The 23,253-nt window shown below is 37.3% G+C and overlaps 2 protein-coding genes across 3 annotated transcripts; one reads left to right on the forward strand and one right to left on the reverse strand.

Moving 5' to 3' along the window:
* Positions 1-2,446: 2,446 nt before the first annotated feature.
* Positions 2,447-7,702, forward strand: LOC125296604. The gene is made up of 13 exons (XM_048246593.1): positions 2,447-3,754; positions 3,850-3,915; positions 4,027-4,101; positions 4,260-4,373; positions 4,552-4,894; positions 5,051-5,333; positions 5,442-5,675; positions 5,830-5,915; positions 6,003-6,107; positions 6,198-6,385; positions 6,472-6,636; positions 6,876-7,117; positions 7,425-7,702. The coding sequence occupies exons 3-13, from the start codon at positions 4,037-4,039 to the stop codon at positions 7,445-7,447; spliced, it is 1,848 nt and encodes a 615-aa protein (XP_048102550.1). The 5' UTR covers positions 2,447-3,754; positions 3,850-3,915; positions 4,027-4,036; the 3' UTR covers positions 7,448-7,702.
* A 309-nt stretch (positions 7,703-8,011) lies between these two features.
* LOC125296755 (P2X purinoceptor 7-like) lies at positions 8,012-9,506 on the reverse strand. Of its 2 annotated transcripts, none has more exons than XM_048246836.1 (2): positions 9,329-9,506; positions 8,012-8,717 (listed from the first exon to the last, which is right to left on the reverse strand). In XM_048246836.1, exons 1-2 carry the CDS (start codon positions 9,347-9,349, stop codon positions 8,217-8,219), a joined length of 522 nt encoding a protein of 173 aa, XP_048102793.1. In that variant the 5' UTR covers positions 9,350-9,506; the 3' UTR covers positions 8,012-8,216. The 2 variants fall into 2 exon arrangements, 1 of the variants encoding a protein (XP_048102793.1); XR_007193849.1 differs by lacking the exon at positions 8,012-8,717 and adding an exon at positions 8,959-9,016.
* Between the last annotated feature and the right edge of the window lie 13,747 nt (positions 9,507-23,253).

Genomic DNA, 23,253 nt, shown 5'->3' on the forward strand with positions numbered 1-23,253 from the left:
TTTTAAACTTTTAAACTATATACATTCACTAGCTGTCTATCAAAAACGTTTAACTTGTCATCAACTGTCAACACTTTTCATCAACTATGACTCCTACCAACTGTAGCTAGTTAGCATGGTTAACAAAGTTAGCATGTTAGCATTGCTAGCAAAACTGCTAAAAATGATTAGCTAGGTTAGCTAAGTCACATGCCATGTGCATTTTCATGCACAGTACAGCATGCATGTTAGAATGCTAGTTAGCATTTTTAGCAAAACTGCTAAAGATTATTAGCTAGGTTAGCTAAGTAACATGGTTAGTATAGTTAACATGCTAGCATGTTAGCATGTTAGTTAGCATAGTTAGCATAACTGCTAAAAATGATTAGCTAAGTTAGCTAAGTAACATGGTTAGCATAGTTAGCATATTAGTATGTTAGCATGCTAGTTAGCATTTTTAACAAAACTGCTAAAAATGATTAGCTAAGTTAGCTAAGTAACATGGTTAGCATAGTTAACATGCTAGCATGTTAGCATGCTAGTTAGCATAGTTAGCATAACTGCTAAAAATGATTAGCTAAGTTAGCTATGGTTAGCATTGTTAGCATGCTAGTTAGCATTTTTACCAAAACTGCTAAAAATGATTAGCTAAGTTAGCTAAGTAACATGGTTAGCATAGTTAGCATGCTAGCATGTTAGCATGCTAGTTAACATTTTTAGCAAAACTGCTAAAAATGATTAGCTAAGTTAGCTAAGTAACATGGTTAGCATAGTTAGCATGTTAGCATATTAGCATGTTAGTTAGCATTTTTAGCAAAACTGCTAAAAATGATTAGCTAGGTTAGCTAAGTAAAATGGTTAGCATAGGTAGCATTAGCATGTTAGTTAGCATGGTTAGCATAACTACTAAAAATGATTAGCTAAGTAACATGGTTAACATAGTTAGCATGCTAGTTAGCATAACTACTAAAAATGATAAGCTTGGTTAACTAAGTCACATGGTTAACATAGTTACCATTGCTAGCCTAGTTAGCATGTTTAGCAAAACTGCTAGAAAATGTTTAGCAAAACTGCTAGAAAATGTTAGTTAAGTTAGCTAAGTAACATGGTTAGCATGTTAGCATTGCTAGCACTACTATAAAACATTAGCTAAGTAGCATGGTTAGCAGAATTACAAATCTTAGCATAACTACTAGCAAACATTAGAGCCAAAACCGCTAGAAAATGTTAGTTTGGTTAGCATAGTTAGCATTAGCATGCTAGTTAGCATAGTTAGCATAACTACTAAAAATGATAAGCTTGGTTAACTAAGTCACATGGTTAACATAGTTAGCATGTTAGCATTGCTAGCATAGTTAGCATGTTTAACAAAACTGCTAGAAAATGTTTAGCAAAACTGCTAGAAAATGTTAGTTAAGTTAGCTAAGTAGCATGGTTAACATGTTAGCATTGCTAGCACTACTATAAAACATTAGCTAAGTAGCATGGTTAGCAGAATTATAAATCTTAGCATAACTGCTAGCAGCCATTTATACATAGCCATTAAACTATTTGAATATCAACATTCATTCAACTTCCAGTCTGTCAACAACTTTTAAACTATTTACCTTCAACTTTTAAACGGTCTACTCTTAAACTATCATTAAACTATCTATTAAACTAGCTGTCTATCAACAACTTTTAAACTATCTACTGTCTATCAACAACTTTTAAACTTATCTACATTCAGGTTTTAAACAGTCTACTTTTAAACTATCAACTTTTATTAAGCTATGCAACCACCATGTCTATCCTAGCATCACCGTAGTAACCATCTCTGTATTATCTGTTTTAACTATACATGATATTTTACATCACAACTTTAGCACTTTCATGCACTGGTAATTCCTTGGAATTGCATTTCTAGTTCTTATTACAGTGCATGAAAATGCACTGTACTGTTCTTCCTAGGCTTCTTATTACAGTGCATGAAAATGCACTGTACTGTTCTTCCTAGGCTTCTTATTCTTCTTCTTCTAACGCATTTAATGCAGCTTCAACCGTTTAATGTAGAAACTTCATTCAAATTATGTTACGTAGGTCTTACTTAGGACAAGAGTGCTATGTATTTTTCAGCTTTGTAACTTTTATACTTTTTAAACTATTAATTAAAAACTGTTCAAAATTTCCCCATAGACTTAACATGGGCTGATGACATCACAATAGAGCCGTTAAGCAATTAGAATCCTATGGCAGGTGTTCAGGCCACCTGTCCCAACTGCCATTCTCAGGCTTTAAGCATACAAACTGGCCCTATTAAAGGTCCAGTATGTAGGAAAAACGTGGATAATAGGCCTTTATCACGGCAGCCCACGGGCAACTGAAGCAGGGCTGTTCAATTTCCTGTTGGCAGGCAAACAACAGGTGTTCCTAAAAACATTAACGAGGCCTCTGGTTGAAGTAACTGTGGCCGAATCTGACACTTAATTAGAAACACCTGTGCTCACACAGGAACAGGGCTGTTCACTTCCTACTTCGGCTGCCGTGATAACGGCCTATAAATCAATCCACAAATGATCACCATATGTCGTCAGAGAGTAAAAAAACGCGATGAATGGAAGTAATGGCTTATTTGACAACATTACCATAACCCCTATAAAGACGTAAAACTGAAAAAAAAAAATTGAGTTACTGGGCGGAATCTCTTGGAATTTTCGTTCATGTTTTGAACGATTTAATTCTAGAATAGTGTATTAATAATGGCTGGCGCGTTCAGCTATTTGGGTTGCCACATTTCTAAGGCCAACTGTCAACAACTGTCAGTTCGGTTGTAGTTATGGACGAGTATGAGAGGCAGTCGATGGCGTTATCGCCACCAAAAAAGAAAACAAGACACATTTCCAAAAGATTGTTTGATAAAACAAGAAACCGTGTGGACATCGGAGGAGCCTTCCTTAGATGGCGACGTCTTCGTCAAACTAAAAACATCAAGTCTGACGCAGAGCTGGCCATATTTCTCCTCGACAGGTAAGTAAACTTCATCTTAATCGCATACTTCAGCTAACATAATGTTACATTGGTTAGAGAGGTAGGCTATTTTTTGTTTTTACTATGTCATGGTTGGAGAAACGTTAAAGCAGCTGCAGGTCAACTGTTAAAATTAGCAGAACTAACGTTAGTCTAGCTGCAGATCAGATATTCCGTTTAGGGATAACGGTGCTAATGTTAACGTTAGTCAATTTATCGATACAGTTGTGGCGAGACAATATTTAGGCATACGCCTGGTGCCAGTGAATTTGGGGTAGGCTATTACTTTTGGGCCTGCCAGCAAGTGCTAATGTTAGAGTCCGAAGAGTTGTGTTGATTGAAACAATGTAGCCTCTCACCTAGGCTAGGCCTACATATCGCTATATTGACACGTTTTATTAGGAGACCGACAACAATGTAGCTGGACAGTCTCGCCTATATTTCACTAGCGTAATGAATGATAGTATAAAGCCTGCGATGGTTCTTTCTTTCGCAGTAATAGATGACTACTCTTTCACTCAAGTCTTGGATAGGCCTACAGGAGGCCATTACGCCCACACACACACACGCGCGCACATACCGGAAAAACGGGCCCAGCAGAACAACATGTGAAGAAGTCCAAACAAACATAGACACATGTGAGAGTTCTCTATACTAAAGTTGTGACATTCTTTTGTAGCTATGAGGGACCAAGTACCTCCACCCCTAGCAAGGCACAGTGGACGAAGTCTGTTGCTCCAGCACTGTCATCAATATGTCCGTCTGATGGGTCAGTATCTTGTTTATTTATTATTGGTATTATTGTTACTGAAATAATACTGTGCTTGTTAAATGTGGGTCTCATGAAAATTTTGGTTACTATAGAGATCTGTCATGTGAATCACTGGAGAGGGAAAGCACCTTGGATGCACCTGAAGCTCTAGAGCAAAGGTATCTGGTCAAATACATTTTCTGTTAGTCATCAAGCTATTTGTGCTGTGGATGTGTTACTGAGATTAATACCTTTGTTTGTTTATTTTGCATTTATTCATTTTCATGTAGTTTGCATAATATGAATGTCCAGAGCGAACCACACATGATGGACGAAAGTGAATTCAATGACCTAAGAAACAGTGTGTAAGTCGGAATAGTTTTCTTCTAGTTATATATTGTTAGTTAGTAGCCTATTATACCTCGTGGCTACGGCCGAACAACACCCGTGGGAATACCCATTACCAACCCCACTCACCCATGCCATATTACTGAAGTATATTTTCTAATCTTAAATGTTACAGTATTGACTGGGGGACAGATGAAGAGGACGATGAGAACCATGATAAGGACGACAACAGCCATGATGAGGACGATAATAGCCAAGATGAGGATTACGTACCTCATATTAGTATAAGGTAGGCTATTAGTAATAGACAGCCGAGGCACCATAAACAGGGCATAAACATTCTGGAGTTGGAGCAACACTAACACTAACACAATATTGTGGGAATTTTATTCAGAGAGTAATATAGATTGAATATTGGGGTGAGTTGTCTCTCTTTTAAGGATGATGCTTCAATCTATGTCCTGTAGGATTGGTGGAGCACTGCCCACATCGTGCATTGACAGTCTGCCCATCATCAGCATGAGCGATGTTGTCCATGACATCGATGCAGAGATTGAGCCTCCATCAGCTCATATACCAATGCCGCCAACCATTCTTCCCGCACAACTGGAGGTCTTGGCTGAGGATGACCTAATTGGAAAACGGGCATCCATCTGCTATGAGGACTGCTTGAAACAGCTGGCAGCTGTCCTTATGCTGCCCATTAAACAGTGCCCATACAGGTGCCCACGCAGTCACACAGACTGCCCATGCCTCCCTCCCTTTGAGGTTTCCATTACAGCAAGGGGAACAGCTAGCATTATGGAATGGGTAAGCAAACAGGTTGTACGCCCTTTTCTCTATTAATGTTAATTTAGCAGAAATGTTTTTTTGCAAGACTTAATAAATAGGAAAATATCTGGTTAGTTGCATAAAGTACTTACAAGTTTTGCTTACCTTCACACTTCTCTCTAACTTATTTTTAAGACCTGTCCTGCTGGCCATACTGTGTGGAAATGGACCTCTCAACCCACCGTGAAATATTCCATGTTGGCTGGAGACTTCATGTTGGCTACCAACATCCTACTCTCAGGGAGTAACTATGCCAAAGTTTCCCTGCTGTTCAAGTTTATGAACATCGAAATGGTGAACCGTAGCACGTACTTTGCCATCCAGGACACCTTTTGTGTGGATACAATCAAAGAATGTTGGCTTGAGAAGAGGGTGGAGATGAAAAGTCATCTACAGGACAAAGATGTGGTGATTGTTGGTAAGGCGCACTTTTGGTGGTTGATATAATAGTATTGATAACGATGATATTGTATAGTGTTCAGTTAATATACAGTATGTTTTCTTATGACCTGTTTTGTTTTATTAGCTGATGGAAGAATGGACAGCCCTGGGCACTGTGCACAGTATTGTACATACACCGCAATGGAAAATGACACCAGGGCAATAATATCGGTCATTACCATTGACAAGAGGGAAACCTCTAGAAACTCGGTCATCATGGAGAAAGAGGCATTCATCAGGACTATGGATGGGCTTCTCAGTGAGCTGAAGCTTGTTGAGGTCTGCACAGATGCCCATGTTCAGATATCTGCCCTCATGAGTAAGTAAGGATTAGAATTGTGTACCAGAATTTAAATTTGTTTGATGAACTGAAACATTTAGGTGTGACAAACATGTGGAAAAATTAAGAAATCAGGAAGGAGGAAAACACTTTCTCACACCACTGTAAATTATTATTTACTTCTCTTGCCCAGACAAAGGAAAATACAAAGACCTTGGTGTGCAGCACAGCCTAGACATGTGGCATGGAGCCAAGAACTTGGCCAAAAGGATCAATGCTGTAAGTGGGATACTCAGGGCAAAGTATTGCCTTTTTTAAAATAGTGACTTTGTATTACTATGTTATATCTCTGTACATTCTTAACAGGCAGCACAAATCAGAGGCCAGTCCTGCCTGAATTATTGGCTAAAGGACATTGTAAACCACTTTTGGTGGTGCTGCAAAGTTGCTGGGTCATACCAGCGCTTCCTTGTAAGTGTTTTTTAAATATATTGGATTTAATGTTTACACATACACATAAACACACATATTGTTACAATAACACTGTTGATTTTACCAAAGGAGCTGTGGTTTGGACTCGCTCACCATGTGGTGAATGAACACACGTGGGTGCTAGGAGGCTGCCACCATGAGGAACATGACACCTCAAAACAATGGCTCACGAGAGGTTCTGCACCGCATGAGGCTCTGAAGACCATCATGAGGAACAAAAGATGGCTCAAGGAGGTTCACAAATATCTGAACTTCAGGTAATTGTTATATATAGTTTCTAAAGGAGTATGTAAATTAATGAAACAGAAAACATTTTAAATGGATTTTTTTTTTTTTTAAAAAGATCTACAGCGGAGCTGGAATCATTCCAGAACCACATCCTAATGTATGCCAGCAAGAGGACAGCATACACACCACCTGTCTTTGAGGCCAGGACCATTTTGGCAGCCATGGACTACAATTTTCACCTGGACAGACCTGAGCTTCCCAAACCTGACGGAAGCAAACAGTAAGATAAATTTTTTTGGCTATTTTAACACATTAACCTTAACTAATTTCTAGACTTTTTTATATGACTATGCTACATAACCATGTTCACGGAAATAGAAATGCAATAACAATAGTGTAATGATTTAGAAAGTTGGGGGAAAGTGAGGGGGGTTACCGGACACAGGATAAATGGGTTAAAATTGTTAAAAATGTAAAAAATGTTAATGGTTGTGTTGCACGTTCTGTCTCTAATTTCAGATACAGGAGACTTTATAAAAAGCAGGCGCGAAGATACAGTGTCTACACTGTAAAGGCTGCCAAGACCTACGGCCACATTCCTAACCTGCAGGCAAGGATCCTGCACAAGAGGCTGACTGGTAAGGGAATGCCCAGGCGGAGATCACTTCGCCCACATGACCCCAGAAGGCTAGGACTGCTTCCTCCTGTGCCAGCACCAACCTTAGATGAACTTGTGAGAACACAAGTCGGGAGATGTCTCGGTAAGTCAAACATACCTTTTTTTTTTTTTTTTTTTGTCTTGATGTTAAGGAATACACAAAAGACCTTTCTCAGTGTTTATATAGTAGTTCCGAAAGGAGTGTAGTGTAATAGGTGAGGGGTACAGCATGGCAAACTAATGAAGCATGCAACAAATTTATGACAATTGCCAACATCAGTGGCATGTTTCTTGAACGTAATGAGCTAAATATACATATGAAAGGTACCAACTACTTAACTCATAGAAGAACAAAACCTTTTGTTTCAATTTCTGATAATATTATTGTGTTTGTTTTGTTTTGTCCTCAGTGCCAGAGCTACCGGAAATTTGAGTCCTTCGTGGGAATTGGGTCGAGCCTCACAATACTGTACATACTGTACATAATCATAACTATAGATTAGATTAGATCACAATACTTCACATAATCAAAACCATAGATTATCTTAGATCACAATACTGTACATAATCATAACTATAGATTAGATTTGATCACAATACTGTACATAATCAAAACTATAGATTATCTTAGATCACAATACTGTACATAATCATAACTATAGATTAGATTTGATCACAATACTGTACATAATTAAAACTATAGATTAGATTAGATTCAACTTTATTGTCATTGTGCAAAGTACAAGTACAAAGACAATGAAATGCAGTTTGTGTCTAACCAGAAGTGCAAAAAAGCAGAAAAGTGCAATGTGATATACAAAGTATAGACAGGTGGTGCATAGACAGGAAAGAAGCTTCCTCTGAACCTGCTTGGTTCGGGTGCTGAGAGACCTGTAATGCCTCCCGGAGGGGAGTGGGGTGAACAGTCTGTGGTTGGGGTGAGAACAGACTTTGATGCTATAGTTATACACTATAAGTTGTCAATAAAAATGCCATTGACTTACTTTGTCATTTAATCCTTTTCTGTGTCTTAAATGAAGGTGTATATGTTAAAAGTAATTTCACATTCAGTTCGGTATTTGTTAATTTTCATATTATCTCTTAAAAGAAGCCAACATACCATATTCTTGTAAATGTTTAATTTTAATTTAGTTGAAATATATATATATATATATATATATAAAGGGTATAGACAGAGAGGGTTACAGGTGAGGGAGAAAACCAGTGTATTGGCCATGTGGATCGGGGTATTTGTCTCTAATACGCCAGATGCAGCAACTAGGAATAGATCTTCTGTTTCCCCGACCTAAGGCCCCATGCTGCCAAAAAATGAATTGCCGGTAGGCAGCATACCTATACTCCCGGTTATCCTCCCCCGGCTCCCTTGCTTCGTCAAATACTAAGACATCGTCCCTGTACTGCCTGTGTAAACGCAAATAGCCGTCTTCCAGGCAGTACAGGGAGAAATGGGGTGTCTGACTAATGCAGAGAGCTGGCCTTTGTCCACAACACTTCCTCTCCGCGTCTGTGGCCATCTCTCTGCAATTTCCACACCTGCACCACCCCACAGGTAAGCTCTCAGACGGGGGCCGAACGGAATCATTGATTGATGACAGAGCATCAAAAACCAACCCTGGCTGGCGTGCAAAAAGCTGTCCAGCTAGTTTCCGCAGCTGAAGCTCACTCATTTTTTCAATGAGTTCCTGAAAATGAAAAAAAAAAAAAAAAAAAAAACAGCTTTAAGATTAATTTATTTTTGACAAACACACATGTTGTTGCAGCCATCTATTCAGTTGAAATGTTAAGACCTACTTCCGTAGATAGCTCTAATAGACTGTACTAGCCTACAAACCTCTGTCTGAACCCTTCTCTGTGTCTGGAGCGAAATGATTCTGTCCTCCTCATCCCTGCCACCTCTCCTGCCTCTGCCACCTCTTCCTCTGCCCCCCCTTCCTCGTCCACCTCTTTGAGGCGGTGTTGGTAGCTCAAAGCTGATTTCGGACTGAAACAAGGATGAATATTATGCTTATGCTAATCCCTAGTTCAACACTAACAGTATAGCTCACTTAGTAGCCTAATATGTTATTGTTAGTGTCTGCAAACAGGTTTAGCATAGAGGCCTTCTAACTAATATAACAAAGCAAACTGGCATTCACAACAGTAGCAACACATTTGTTGACGGACCCACATGATTTTGTGTTGATGATGAAAGGCTACAATCAAATTCGCCTGACAGGCTAAAAATACGTGCGGGTCAGGCCTAGTGCTACAGTGAAACAATGTCGAAAACTGGATAATTCATTATTGTACCTACCGTGTCGTCGTCGCTGGCCATGGTAGCAGCAAGTACAGTAGAAAGAAATGTCCGTTAGAAACCTCCATCTCGTGGCATCGAATTTGGTGTGTCTTCATTAGCCTACATCTGGCAACCCAGAAGAGACTCGCGTCTACATAGTCTTGAGAACCTTCACCAGTGTTTTGATTTTAGCCTACAGAACGTTCGGTAACAATCCTACAAACCGCACCTTTAAGACTACACATCCTGTTCAACTGCTTCCTCTGCCAAAAACTGTTTCAAAATAAAAGTCCTCACTACAATATTTCACTGTTAAACAATTTAACCCTTTAAAGGGGTGGTTCAGGATTTTGGACATAGGACCTCATTTCCAAGTAAGCAAGTGTGATATTTATCAGTGGAGACCGTTTTCAACACGTTTCATCCAGTCGTTCTAATTGCAGAGTTCGCAGGTGCTAGGCTAGCGCAACGGTATGTGCTAGCCTGCCACTAAAAACAGTCTTACCTACTCCAAAGGACACTCGAGGCAAATTCCAGACAATCGATGTAAATGTCTGTGTTGATAGAATAGTGTAAGAAATACAACTACCCTTGCATCGCGTTGGAATAGTTATACTTTGTTCCCTGAAGTTGTTAGTAGTCATTTTGCATCTCAGCGGCGGACTGATATTACCAAGGCTACTACTAGGTATCCCCATTGGAGTGCGCTTTACTGTTTACTTTTTGGCGCAGTACTACTAACTGGAGCAAGTATAATTCCGCCGCTGCTAAGACACTAGTCCCTCAAAATGTAATGCGATCGTTGAAATGCAAGGATAGAATAATGTTAGAAATAAAACTATCAATACAGACATTTACATCGATAGTCTGGGCTATAATTTATTTGCCTTGGGTGTACTTTTGGAGTGGGTAAGACTGTTTTTAGTGGCAGGCTAGCACATACCGCTGACTTGCGCTTAGCCTAGCACCTACTTAACTCTGCAATTAGAAGGATTGGATGAAACGTGTTGAAAACGGTCTCCACTGATAAATATCACACTTGCTTACTTGGAAATGAGGTCCTATGTCCAAAATCCTGAACTACCCCTTTAAACTACTGAACTTTTTAACTGTTCAGCCATTGTAACTATTACTTGTCATCAACTATGACTCTTACCCACTGTAGCTAGTTAGCATGGTTAGCATAGTAGCATGATAGCATTGCTAACATTGTTAGCATTTTTAGCAAAACTGCTAAAAATGATTAGCTAAGTAACATGGTTAGCATAGTTAGCATGCTAGTTAGTATAGTTAGCATAACTGCTAAAAATGATTAGCTAAGTTAGCTAAGTAACATGGTTAGCATAGTTAGCATGCTAACATGCTAGTTAGCATTTTTAGCAAAACTGCAAAAAATGATTAGCTAAGTTAGCTAAGTAATATGGTTAGCATAGTTAGCATGCTAGCATGCTAGTTAGCATAACTGTTAAAAATGATTAGCTAAGTTAGCTAAGTAACATGGTTAGCATAGTTAACATGCTAACATGCTAGTTAGCATAGTTAGTATAACTGCTAAAAATGATTAGCTAAGTTAGCTAAGTAACATGGTTAGCCTAGTAATAAAAACCAAATAACCCAAAATTATGTTCAGTTTGACAGATAGTTAGGTTGTTTACATAGGTGACAGATAGGTGGTTGTTTCTTCTTCTTCTTCTTCTAACGCAGTTAATGCAGCTTAAACCGTTTAACGTAGAAACTTCATTCAAACTATGTTGCATAGGTCTTACTTAGGACATGTGGGCTTTGTATTTTTCATCTTTGTAACTTTTATACTTTTTAAACTATTAATTAAAAACTAATAAAAATATCCCCATTGACTTAACATTATGATCACGTACAACAAGTCTTACTGATCCTAGCACTCACCAGCCTTTAAACTGACAAGTAACTGTTAAAATACAGCACTCACCGACGCACTTATTCTTACTGTACTCTAATGTGTTTTTTTTAAACTGTCCTAAAATTGTGAGAATTGTTCTAAAACTTACTGTTTACCATGTTGTTAGTCGCTTTGGTTAAAAAAGCGTCAGCCAAATGTAATGTAATGTAATGTAATGTAATGTAATGATTATGACATCACAATACGGCCGTTAAGCAATTAGAATCCTATTGCAGGTGTTCAGGCCACCTGGATCAACTGCCAGTCTCAGGCTTTAAGCATACAAACTGGCCCTATTAAGACTACACATCCTGTTCAACTGCTTCCTCTGCCAAAAACTGTTTCAAAATAAAAGTCCTCACTACAATATTTCACTGTTAAACAATTTAACCCTTTAAACTACTGAACTTTTTAACTGTTCAGCCATTGTAACTGTTACTTATCATCAACTATGACTCCTACCCTCTGTAGCTAGTTAGAATGGTTAGCATAGTTAGCATGTTAGCATTGCTAACATTGTTAGCATTTTTAACAAAACTGCTAAAAAGTATTAGCTAAGTTAGCTGAGTAACATGGTTAACATAGTTAGCATGTTAAGCATGTTAGATTTTTAAAGCAAAAACTAAAAAAATGATTAGCTAAGTTAGCTAGGTAACATGGTTAGCATAGTTAACATGCTAACATGCTAGTTAGCATAGTTAGTATAACTGCTAAAAATGATTAGCTAAGTTAGCTAAGTAACATGGTTAGCATAGTTAGCATGCTAGCATGCTAGTTAGCATAGTTAGCAAAACTGCTAAAAATGATTAGCTGAGTTAGCTAAGTCACATGGTTAGCATAGTTAGTATGCTAACATGCTAATTAGCATAACTGCTAAAAATGATTAGCTAAGTCACATGGTTAGCATAGTTAACATGCTAGTTAGCATAACTGCTAAAAATGATTAGCTAAGTTGGCTTAGTCACATGGTTAACATAGTTAGCATGTTAACATGCTAGTTAGCATAACTACTACTGGCTAGGTTAGCTAAGTCACATGGTTAGCATAGTTAACATTGTTAGCATGCTATTTTTGCATTTTCATGACATCATCGCCCTTATTTCCTCTCATTATTTTGATGTGTGTAGCTAATTTTTTGGATATTTTCACCTCAATTCTTACACGACACCTTTAAATGGCGGGTGAACTTTCTGATGAACTTGGTGAAAAATGAAAATTCTAATGAAATAACCCAAAATTATGTTCAGTTTGACAGATAGTTAGGTTGTTTACATAGGTGACAGATAGGTGGTTGTTTACATGATTACCTTACAACCTGAGAAAACTAAGGTAAAGTTAGCTTCGTTGTTAGCATGCTTGTAGCCCAGATAGCAAGGTGACATTGATATGATGTTGATTTTCCATCCAAATCATCATTTTGGTTGAGATTGAAATCTCAATGATAAATAGACATTGAATCAACATTACAATCCTGACAAAACCCCGACAGTGCATGAGCATAGATAGAGAGACACCGAAACAACATTGGTTTATAGTTTATATTGCCATAATCGATAGAGCATCGATACATAGTTCAGTAAAAGATATTGAAAAGTCATGGATGTATGGTTTACTGGGAAATTTTGACGTGGTGATTGAAAAGTAGTGGATTTTTAGTTGACCGCCAGCGACGGCGATTTTGAACTGTCCGGGCGGAGATCATTTTGAGCAACGGTTCAGTCAGATCAACCGTGTTCAGCTCTCTGTCAAGTTCGCTGCTCCACCTTAATGGTAAGCAAGCATTTATTTATCTAACGATAATGTTTCAATGTGAAATTGTACTACATTAAATTTGGGCATGTTTACAGTCTATGTACATCGTAGCCTACTGTCTAACTTACAAACTCATTCATGCTTGAGTCAACTTAGGCTAGCTACGTTATCGTTGCTGGTCAAATTAATGTTTTACGTTAACGTTAGCAGTTCATCATAATGTTATGTTAACGTTAACGTTACTAGGCAGTCTGATTTATAATTAGGCCTTCCTTAACGTTAGTTGTCAGTAAGTTAGAGTTTATTATATTCATATGATTTACATAAAATGTTTGTTGAGTTTAAACTTTTACTGTCAAAATGATGATGTGCTGCTGGCTAACGTGAACCATTACTTACCAGCTAGCTAGCCTAAGTTGACTCAAGCACAGGCTCGGACTGGTAATCTGTACAACCGGGCAAATGCCCGGTGGGCGGTCCATATGTGGGCGGTGACCTCCGGATTTTTTTTTTTTTTTTTTTAAGTTATTTAGCCTATTTGCGGCCCGTCATGTAGACCTAGGGCTTAGCCTATAAATGCAGTTGCATCCATTTGGATTGGGGGTGACAGGTCAATCATTTTGGCCTCTTCATGACAGGTTCAGTGTGTGTTACGATCGACCCCCTGCCCCACCCCTCAAAGTGGATTTGTCCAAGCAGCAGCTTGGTTTGTGGGGAAATATAGCCCACGAGTCCATGCATGGTAGCCTAGGCTATATAAGTGCCGCCCGCTGGCTGGTGTTCACATCATCGCAGTTTAACCGTGAACAGCAATCAGAGGTGTCTAATTTTATTCCATAAATATATTGTTTTCATAGGCGTAAGTTGCACGCCTTCTTAAGAGCTTCCATTTACTGCACCATGTAGGCTACTGTAGTGCGGTTTGTCTGTCAACATAAAAAAAATCTCCGGTACCTACAATTTTTCGCACAACTTGGTGGAAAAGTGTAGCACAGGTTAAAAGAAAACCTATTCATGTTTGGACTCAAAAGGAACTTCAAAGTATTTCCCATATAGTAGCCTTTTAGCTCACAACGACAATGAAAGTGGAACTTGGAAAGTGGAAGTCTCTCCACCGAAAGTGTTACATTAGATGCACAATCAATCTCGATGCGTAAAAAGTATCAACTGGTAGGTTAGTAACGAAGGTAGCCTAATTTTGCAAAATGTGATGACGGGACACAAACTTGGGCAAAAACGTTTAGTATACACTTGTGGTGATAGCCTACAGTTCATGTGAATCGCTGACTACAACCAATGTAGAAGATTTGCACCAAATAGGCCTAAAGGCTGTGGTTGTGTTTCTACAACATGTTGGCACAAATCGTAATTTCTGTCAACTATGACGATCTCCATGCATGTTCAGTAGCCTATATTTTTCATTTAGTCAAACAGTGACATGTGGTTTAATCAGTGTTGGGCAAGTTACTTAAAAATCGTAATATATTATGTATTACTTATTACTGTCATTTCAAAGTAATTCATTACATTATAATATTACTGTCTCTGAATTGTAAGGCATTACACTATTGTATTACTTTTAAGTTACTTTTACCAAAAATATCTAGAAATATGGATTTGGAATTCTAAATGCAGTTTATTATGCTTAATGTAGCTCATTGCACTTCTAATGGAGGGTGATGTGGTATAACATAATGACTGAGCTAGGCTTAAGGCTACAGTAGAATGCAATAGGTGCAGTGATGGCTCATGATGCAATACAAGGAACAATCATAGCCAGAATTTTGTTTAAAGAAGACAAAAGGTCAAAGTCTGGTCAATTGTGATAGAAATGCTGTAACTTTAGGCTTAGGCCTACTCATTAAAATCAACAGAGAGCCCACTACCTGTATGTTGTAACCCAAAACTTAAAGACATGTCAAGATAGGCTACACAGTGCAGCTACTGGCCATTTTGGTGCCCTAACTGATGAAATACAGTATTAACCTAAGTATGTCATCATATGGCCAACTATAAAGATGTAATCTGCCTGTTCCCAGGGATGGGTAGTATTTCTGAAACATGTAATATGTGTTTCAAATGCAAAATAGTATTTTGTCATTTGTATTTTATTGGGTTGAAGGAAATGGCTCTGTATTTTGTATCAAAATACTTTATTGGTGTGTATTTTTGTATTTTAAAAATACTGCAAAATACTAAATGTGAAAAACACAAAAAAAGTAGATACTACAGACAGGTGTAATGAATAATTGGTAATTAGGCAACAATAACACCTTACCATATATTGATGTCAATGTGGTTGAGATATCTGACATTTTTCTGTTAAAGATTGGCATGGAGACAATGGGACAGGGTTGCCTTTGTCAGTGTCCTTATGTGAACTTGCACAGGTCAACTTGCTCATCTTTACTTGCGTACCACTTCACACCAGTGCTTCAGACCAGAGCTGATGCTTCAGCAATAGCCGTCACTGAAAAGCTGTAAGTGTTGTTGAACACAGCTGTTCTCACATTAGCTTATTGCGATAAACATAAACCATTGTTGCCTAATTACCAATTATTCATTACACCTGTCTGTAGTATCTACTTTTTTGTGTTTTTCACATATAGTATTTTGCAGTATTTTTAAAATTACAAAATTACTATTTTTGCATTTGAAACACATATTACATGTTTCAGAAATACTACCCATCCCTGGGAACAGGCAGATTACATCTTTATAGTTGGCCATATAATGACATACTTAGGTTAATACTGTATTTCACCAGTTAGGGCACAAAAATGGCCAGAGCTGCACTGTGTAGCCTATCTTGACATGTCTTTAAGTTTTGGGTTACAATATACAGGTAGTGGGCTCTCTGTTGATTTTTTAATGAGTAGGCCTGAGCCTAAAAGTTACAACATTTCTATCACAATTGACCAGACTTTGACCTTTTGTCTTCTTTTAACAAAATTCTGGCTATGATTGTTCCATGTATTGCATCATGAGCCATCACTGCACCTATTGCATTCTACTGTAGCCTTAAACCTAGCTCAGTCATTATGTTGTACCACATCACCCTCCATTAGAAGTGCAATGAGCTGCATTGAGCATAATAAACTGCATTTAGAATTCCAAATCCATATTTCCAGATATTTTGGTAAAAGTAACTTAAAAGTAATACAATAGTAGTGTAATGCCCACAATTCAGAGACAGTAAAATTATAATGTAATGAATTACTTTGAATAAGTAATACATAATATATTACGATTTTGAAGTAACTTGCCCAACACTGATTAAACCACATGTCACTGCTTGACTAAATGAAAAATATAGGCTACTGAACATGCATGGAGATCGTCATAGACGTACGTCATAGACGTAAGTTGCACGCGCTACGAAGAGCTTCCATTTACTGCACCATGTAGGCTACTGTAGTGCGGTTTGTCTGTCAACATAAAAAAATCTCCGGGTACCTACAATTTTCGCACAACTTGGTGGAAAAGTGTAGCACAGGTTAAAGAAAACCTATTCATGTTTGGACTCAAAAGGAACTTCAAAGTATTTCCCCATATAGTAGCCTTTTAGCTCACAAACGACAATGAAAGTGGAACTTTGAAAGTGGAAGTCTCTCCACCGAAAGTGTTACATTAGATGCACAATCAATCTCGATGCACGAAAAGTATCAACTGGTAGGTTAGTAACCGAAGGTAGCCTAATTTTGCAAAATGTGATGGCGGCACACAAACTTGGGCAAAACGTTTTAGTATACACCCTTGTGGTGATAGCCTACAGTTCATGTGAATCGCTGACTACAACCAATGTAGAAGATTTGCACCAAATAGGCCTAAAAGGCTGTGGTTGTGTTTCTACAACATGTTGGCACAAATCGTAATTTCTGTCAACTATGACGATCTCCATGCATGTTCAGTAGCCTATATTTTTTCATTTAGTCAAACAGTGACATGTGGTTTAATCAGTGTTGGGCAAGAGTTACTTAAAAATCGTAATATATTATGTATTACTTATTACTGTCATTTCAAAGTAATTCATTACATTATAATATTACTGTCTCTCTGAATTGTAAGGCATTACACTATTGTATTACTTTTAAGTTACTTTTACCAAAAATATCTAGAAATATGGATTTGGAATTCTAAATGCAGTTTATTATGCTTAATGTAGCTCATTGCACTTCTAATGGAGGGTGATGTGGTACAACATAATGACTGAGCTAGTATTTTAAGGCTACAGTAGAATGCAATAGGCAGTGATGCGATTCACGATGCAATACAAGGAACAATCATAGCCAGAATTTTGTTTAAAGAAGACAAAAGGGTCAAAGTCTGGTCAATTGTGATAGAAATGCTGTAACTTTAGGTACAGGCCTACTCATTAAAAATCAACAGAGAGCCCACTACCTGTATGTTGTAACCCAAAAACTTAAAGACATGTCAAGATAGGCTACACAGTGCAGCTACTGGTTATTTTGGAGTTCTAACTGATGAAATACAGTATTAACCCAAGTATGTCATCATATGGCCAACTATAAAGATGTAATCTGCCTGTTCCCAAGGGATGGGTAGTATTTCTGAAACATGTAATATGTGTTTCAAATGCAAAAAAATAGTATTTTGTCATTTGTATTTTATTGGGTTGAAGGAATGGCTCTGTATTTTGTATCAAAATACTTTTATTGGTGTGTATTTTTGTATTTTAAAAAATACTGCAAAATACTAAATGAAAACAAAAAAAAGTAGATACTACAGACAGGTGTGTAATGAATAATTGGTAATTAGGCAACAATAACACCTTACCATATATTGATGTCAATGTGGTTGAGATATCTGATTTTTTCTGTTAAAGATTGGCATGGAGACAATGGGACAGGGTTGTTTTGTCAGTGTCCTTATGTGAACTTGCACAGGTCAACTTGCTCATCTTTTACTTCATGTACCACTTCACACCAGTGCTCAGACCAGAGCTGATGCTTCAGCAATAGCCACCGAAAAGCTGTAAGTGTTGTTGAACACAGCTGTTCTCACATTAGCTTGCCAGCGCATAAACATAAACCATTGTTGCCTAATTACCCAATTATTCATTACACCTGTCTGTAGTATCTACTTTTTTGTGTTTTCACATATAGTATTTTGCAGTATTTTTTAAAATTACAAAATTACTATTTTGCATTTGAAACACATATTACATGTTTCAGAAATACTACCCATCCCTGGGAACAAGTAGATTACATCTTTATAGTTGGCCATATAATGACATACTTAGGTTAATACTGTATTTCACCAGTTAGGGCACAAAAATGGGCCAGGAGCTGCACTGTGTAGTTTATCTTGACATGTCTTTAAGTTTTGGGTTACAATATACAGGTAGTGCCCTCTGTTGATTTTTTAATGAGTAGGCCTGAGCCTAAAAGTTACAGCATTTTTATCACAATTGACCAGATCTTGACCTTTTGTCTTTTTAACAAAAATTTGGCTATGATTGTTCCATGTATTGCATCATGAGCCATCACTGCACCTATTGCATTCTACTGTAGCCTTAAAACCTAGCTCAGTCATTATGTTGTACCACATCACCCTCCATTAGAAGTGCAAATGAGCTGCATTGAGCATAATAAACTGCATTTAGAATCCAAATCCATATTTCCAGATATTTGGCAAAGTAACTTAAAAGTAATACAATAGTAGTGTACCGCCTTACAATTCACAGAGACAGTAAAATTATAATGTAATGAATTACTTTGAATAAGTAATACATAATATATTACGATTTGGAAGTAACTTGCCCAACACTGATTAAACCACATGTCACTGCTTGACTAAATGAAAAATATAGGCTACTGAACATGCATGGAGATCATTATAGACGCATCATTATAGACGTAAGTTGCACGCCAATAAGAGCTTCCATTTACTGCACCATGTAGGCTACTGTAGCGGTTTGTCTGTCAACATAAAACGGCCCGGTACCTACAATTTTCAGACAACTTGGTGGAAAAGTGTAGCACAGGTTAAAGAAAACCTATTCATGTTTGGACCTTCAAAAAGGGAAACTTCAAAGTATTTCCCATATAGTAGCCTTTAGCCTAAAACCACAAATGCAATGAAAAGGAACTTTTGGAAAGGGAAGTCTCTCTCTCCAATCGAAAGTGTTACATTAGATGCACAATCAACTTCCGATGCACGTAAAAAAGTATCAACTGGTAGGTTAGTAAACTAAGGTAGCCTATTTTGCAAAAAAAATGTGACAGACGGCACACAAACTTGGGCAAAAAACTTTAGGTGGCAATATCTCCTGTGGGTGATAGCCTACAGTTCATGTGAATCGCTGACTACAACCAATGTAGAAGATTTTACACCAAATAGGCCCCTCAAAGGCTGTGGTTGTGTTTCTACAACATATTGGCACAAATTTACTTGGTCAACTAGACGATTCCATGCATGTTCAGAAATTGCTTTTCATTTAGTCAAACAGTGACATGTGGTTTAACTCAGTGTTAAAGTGTTACTTAAAAATCGTAATATATTTATGTATTACTTATTACTGTCATTTCCAAAGTAATCTATTTATGACATATGAAATATTTTGTTCTGAATTGTAAGGCATTACACTATTGTATTACTTTTTTAAGTTACTTTACCAAAATATCTAGAAAAATAAGGGATTTAAATTCTAAATGCAGTTTATTATGCTTAATGTAGCTCATTGCACTTCTAATGGAGGTGATGTGGTACCGCAACATAACTGAGCTGGGCTTAAGGCTACAGTGGGAATGCAATAGTGCAGTATTAGCTCATGATGCAATGAGGAACAATCATAATAAGAATTTTTGTTTAAAGAAGACAAAAGGTCAAAGTCTGGTCAATTGTGATAGAAATGCTGTAACTTTGGTACAGGCCTACTCAGTAAAATCAACAGAGGCCCACTACCTGTATGTTGTAACCCAAAACTTAAGACATGTCAAGATGCAGGCTACACAGTGCAGCTACTGGCCATTTTGGTACTAACTGATGGCTCTGATATTAACCTAAGTGTGTCATCATATGGCCAACTATAAAGATGTAATCTGCCTGTTCCCAGGATGGGTAGTATTTCTGAAACATAATATGTGTTTCAAATGCAAAATAGTATTTTGTCATTTGTATTTTATTGAGTTGAAAATGACTCTGTATTTTCTGTCAAAATACTTTATTGAATAACATATTTTATTATTTTAAAATGCTGCAAAATACTAAATATGAAAAACTTTACAAAAAAGTAGATACTACAGACGGGTGTAATGAATAATTGGTAATTAGGCAACAATAACACCTTACCATATATTGATGTCAATGTGGTTGAGATATCTGACATTTTTCTGTTAAAGATTGGCATGGAGACAATAGGACAGGGTTGCCTTTGTCAGTGTCCTTATGTGAACTTGCACAGGTCAACACTCATCTTTGCCCGTACCACTTCACAGTGCTGAACCAGAGCTGATGCTTTGCTTAATAACCCGTCACTGAAAAGCTATGATGTTATTGAACACAGCTGTTCTCCACATTAGCTTATTGGAATAAACATAAACCATTGTTGCCCTAATTGCAATTATTCATCTGCATTATCTACTTTGTGTTTTCATATAGTATTTTGCAGTATTTTAAATTACAAAAGTACTATTTTGCATTTGAAACACATATTACATGTTTCAAATACTACCCATCCTAGAATTGAGCAGATTACATCTTTATAGTTGGCCATATAATGACATACCCAAGTTAATACTGTATTTCTGGTTAGAGCACAAAAATGGCCGGAGCGCTGCACTGTGTAGCCTATCTTGACATGTCTTTAGTTTTGGGTTACAATATACAGGTAGTGGAAACCTCTGTTGATTTTAATGAGTAGGCCTGAGCCTAAAGTTACAACATTCTATCTGATTGACCAGACTTTGACCTTTTGTCTTCTTTTAACAAAATTCTGGCTGTGGTTGTTCCATATGTCGTCATGAAACCGCTCACTACCTAATACCTGCTAACTCGGTCGTTATATTATGCCACATCACCCTCCGTGAAGTGCAATAACTGCATTGACATAAACTGCGTTGAAGCCAAATCCCATATTTCAGATATTTTGGTAAAAGTAACAAAAAGTACAATAGTGTGTGCCTTACAGTCCAGAGACAATACTCAATGTAATGAATGCTGATAATAATAAATATATTCGTTAATAACTGCTAACCTATTAGCTCACATGTCACCTTGTTTAAATAATATAAACTGTTGCTCACATAATGGAGTCATAAACATCACGTCATAGGCGTAAAGTTACCCTTGTATCTGAAGAGCTTCCGTTTGCTGCACCATGTAGGCTACTGTAGATGCGGTTTTGTCTGTCAACAACAAAAAATCTCCGGTACCTACAATTTTGCACAACTTTTGGAAAAAGTGTAGTACAGGTTAAAGAAAACCTATTCATGTTTGGACTCAAAGGAACTTCAAAGTATTTTACATAGTAGCCTTTAGCTCACAACGACAATGAAGTGGGAACTTGGAAAGTGAATCTCTCCACCGAGTGTTACATTAGATGCACAACTGATCTCGATGCGTAAAAAAGTATCAACTGGTAGGTTAGTAACGAAGGTAGCCTAATTTTGCAAAATGTGATGACGGGACACAAAACTTGGGCAAAAACGTTTAGCATACACTTGTGGTGATAGCCACAGTTCATGTGAATCGCTGACTACAACCAATGTAGAAGATTTGCACCAAATAGGCCACAAAAAGGCTGTGGTTTGTGTTTCTACAACATGTTGGCACAAATCGTAATTTCTGTCAACTATAGCCGATCTCCATGCATGTTCAGTAGCCTATATTTTTCATTTAGTCAAACAGTGACATGTGGTTTAATCAGTGTTGGGCAAGTTACTTAAAAAATCGTAATATATTATGTATTACTTATTACTGTCATTTCAAAGTAATTCATTACATTATAATATTACTGTCTCTGAATTGTAAGGCATTACACTATTGTATTACTTTAAGTTACTTTTACCAAAATATCTAGAAATATGGATTTGGAATTCTAAATGCAGTTTATTATGCTTAATGTAGCTCATTGCACTTCTAATGGAGGGTGATGTGGTATAACATAATGACTGAGCTAGGCTTAAGGCTACAGTAGAATGCAATAGGTGCAGTGATGGCTCATGATGCAATACAAGGAACAATCATAGCCAGAATTTTGTTTAAAGAAGACAAAAGGTCAAAGTCTGGTCAATTGTGATAGAAATGCTGTAACTTTTAGGTACAGGCCTACTCATTAAAATCAACAGAGAGCCCACTACCTGTATGTTGTAACCCAAAACTTAAAGACATGTCAAGATAGGCTACACAGTGCAGCTACTGGCCATTTTGGTGCCCTAACTGATGAAATACAGTATTAACCTAAGTATGTCATCATATGGCCAACTATAAAGATGTAATCTGCCTGTTCCCAGGGATGGGTAGTATTTCTGAAACATGTAATATGTGTTTCAAATGCAAAATAGTATTTTGTCATTTGTATTTTATTGGGTTGAAGGAAATGGCTCTGTATTTTTGTATCAAAATACTTTATTGGTGTATATTTTGTATTTTTAAAAAATACTGCAAAATACTAAATGTAAAAAACAAAAAAAAGTAGATACTACAGACAGGTGTAATGAATAATTGGTAATTAGGCAACAATAACACCTTACCATATATTGATGTCAATGTGGTTGAGATATCTGACATTTTCTGTTAAAGATTGGCATGGAGACAATGGGACAGGGTTGCCTTTGTCAGTGTCCTTATGTGAACTTGCACGGGTCAATCCTTGCTCATCTTTCTTTGTACCACTTCACACCAGTGCTTCCAGACCAGAGCTGATGCTTCAGTTAAATAGCCGTCACTGAAAAGCTGTAAGTGTTGTTGAAACACAGCTGTTCTCACATTAGCTTCATGGCGATAAACATAAACCATTGTTGCCTAATTACCAATTATTCATTGCACCTCTGTCTGTAGTATCTACTTTTTTTGTGTTTTTCACATATAGTATTTTGCAATTATTTTAAAATTACAAAATTACTATTTTTGCATTTGAAAACACATATTACATGTTTCAGAAATACTACCCATCCGGGAACAGGCAGATTACATCTTTATAGTTGGCCATATAATGACATACTTAGGTTAATACTGTATTTCACCAGTTAGGGCACAAAAATGGCCAGGAGGGCTGTGTAGCCTATCTTGACATGTCTTTAAGTTTTGG

The sequence above is a fragment of the Alosa alosa genome, chromosome 6, assembly GCF_017589495.1.
Source record: "Alosa alosa isolate M-15738 ecotype Scorff River chromosome 6, AALO_Geno_1.1, whole genome shotgun sequence".
NCBI classification, from domain to species: Eukaryota; Metazoa; Chordata; class Actinopteri; order Clupeiformes; family Clupeidae; genus Alosa; species Alosa alosa.

Excerpts from the sequence above, each read along its gene's own strand:
- LOC125296604 (XM_048246593.1), top strand. The coding sequence starts at position 4,037 with ATGAATGTCCAGAGCGAACCACACATGATGGACGAAAGTGAATTCAAT. Across the intron at positions 4,102-4,259 it reads AATGACCTAAGAAACAGTGT|TATTGACTGGGGGACAGATG; the intron begins GTAAGTCGGAAT and ends TAAATGTTACAG. Across the intron at positions 5,676-5,829 it reads TCAGATATCTGCCCTCATGA|ACAAAGGAAAATACAAAGAC; the intron begins GTAAGTAAGGAT and ends TCTCTTGCCCAG.
- LOC125296755 (XM_048246836.1), bottom strand. The coding sequence starts at position 9,349 with ATGGCCAGCGACGACGACACG. Across the intron at positions 8,718-9,328 it reads TGGCCAGCGACGACGACACG|GAACTCATTGAAAAAATGAG; the intron begins GTAGGTACAATA and ends TTTCATTTTCAG.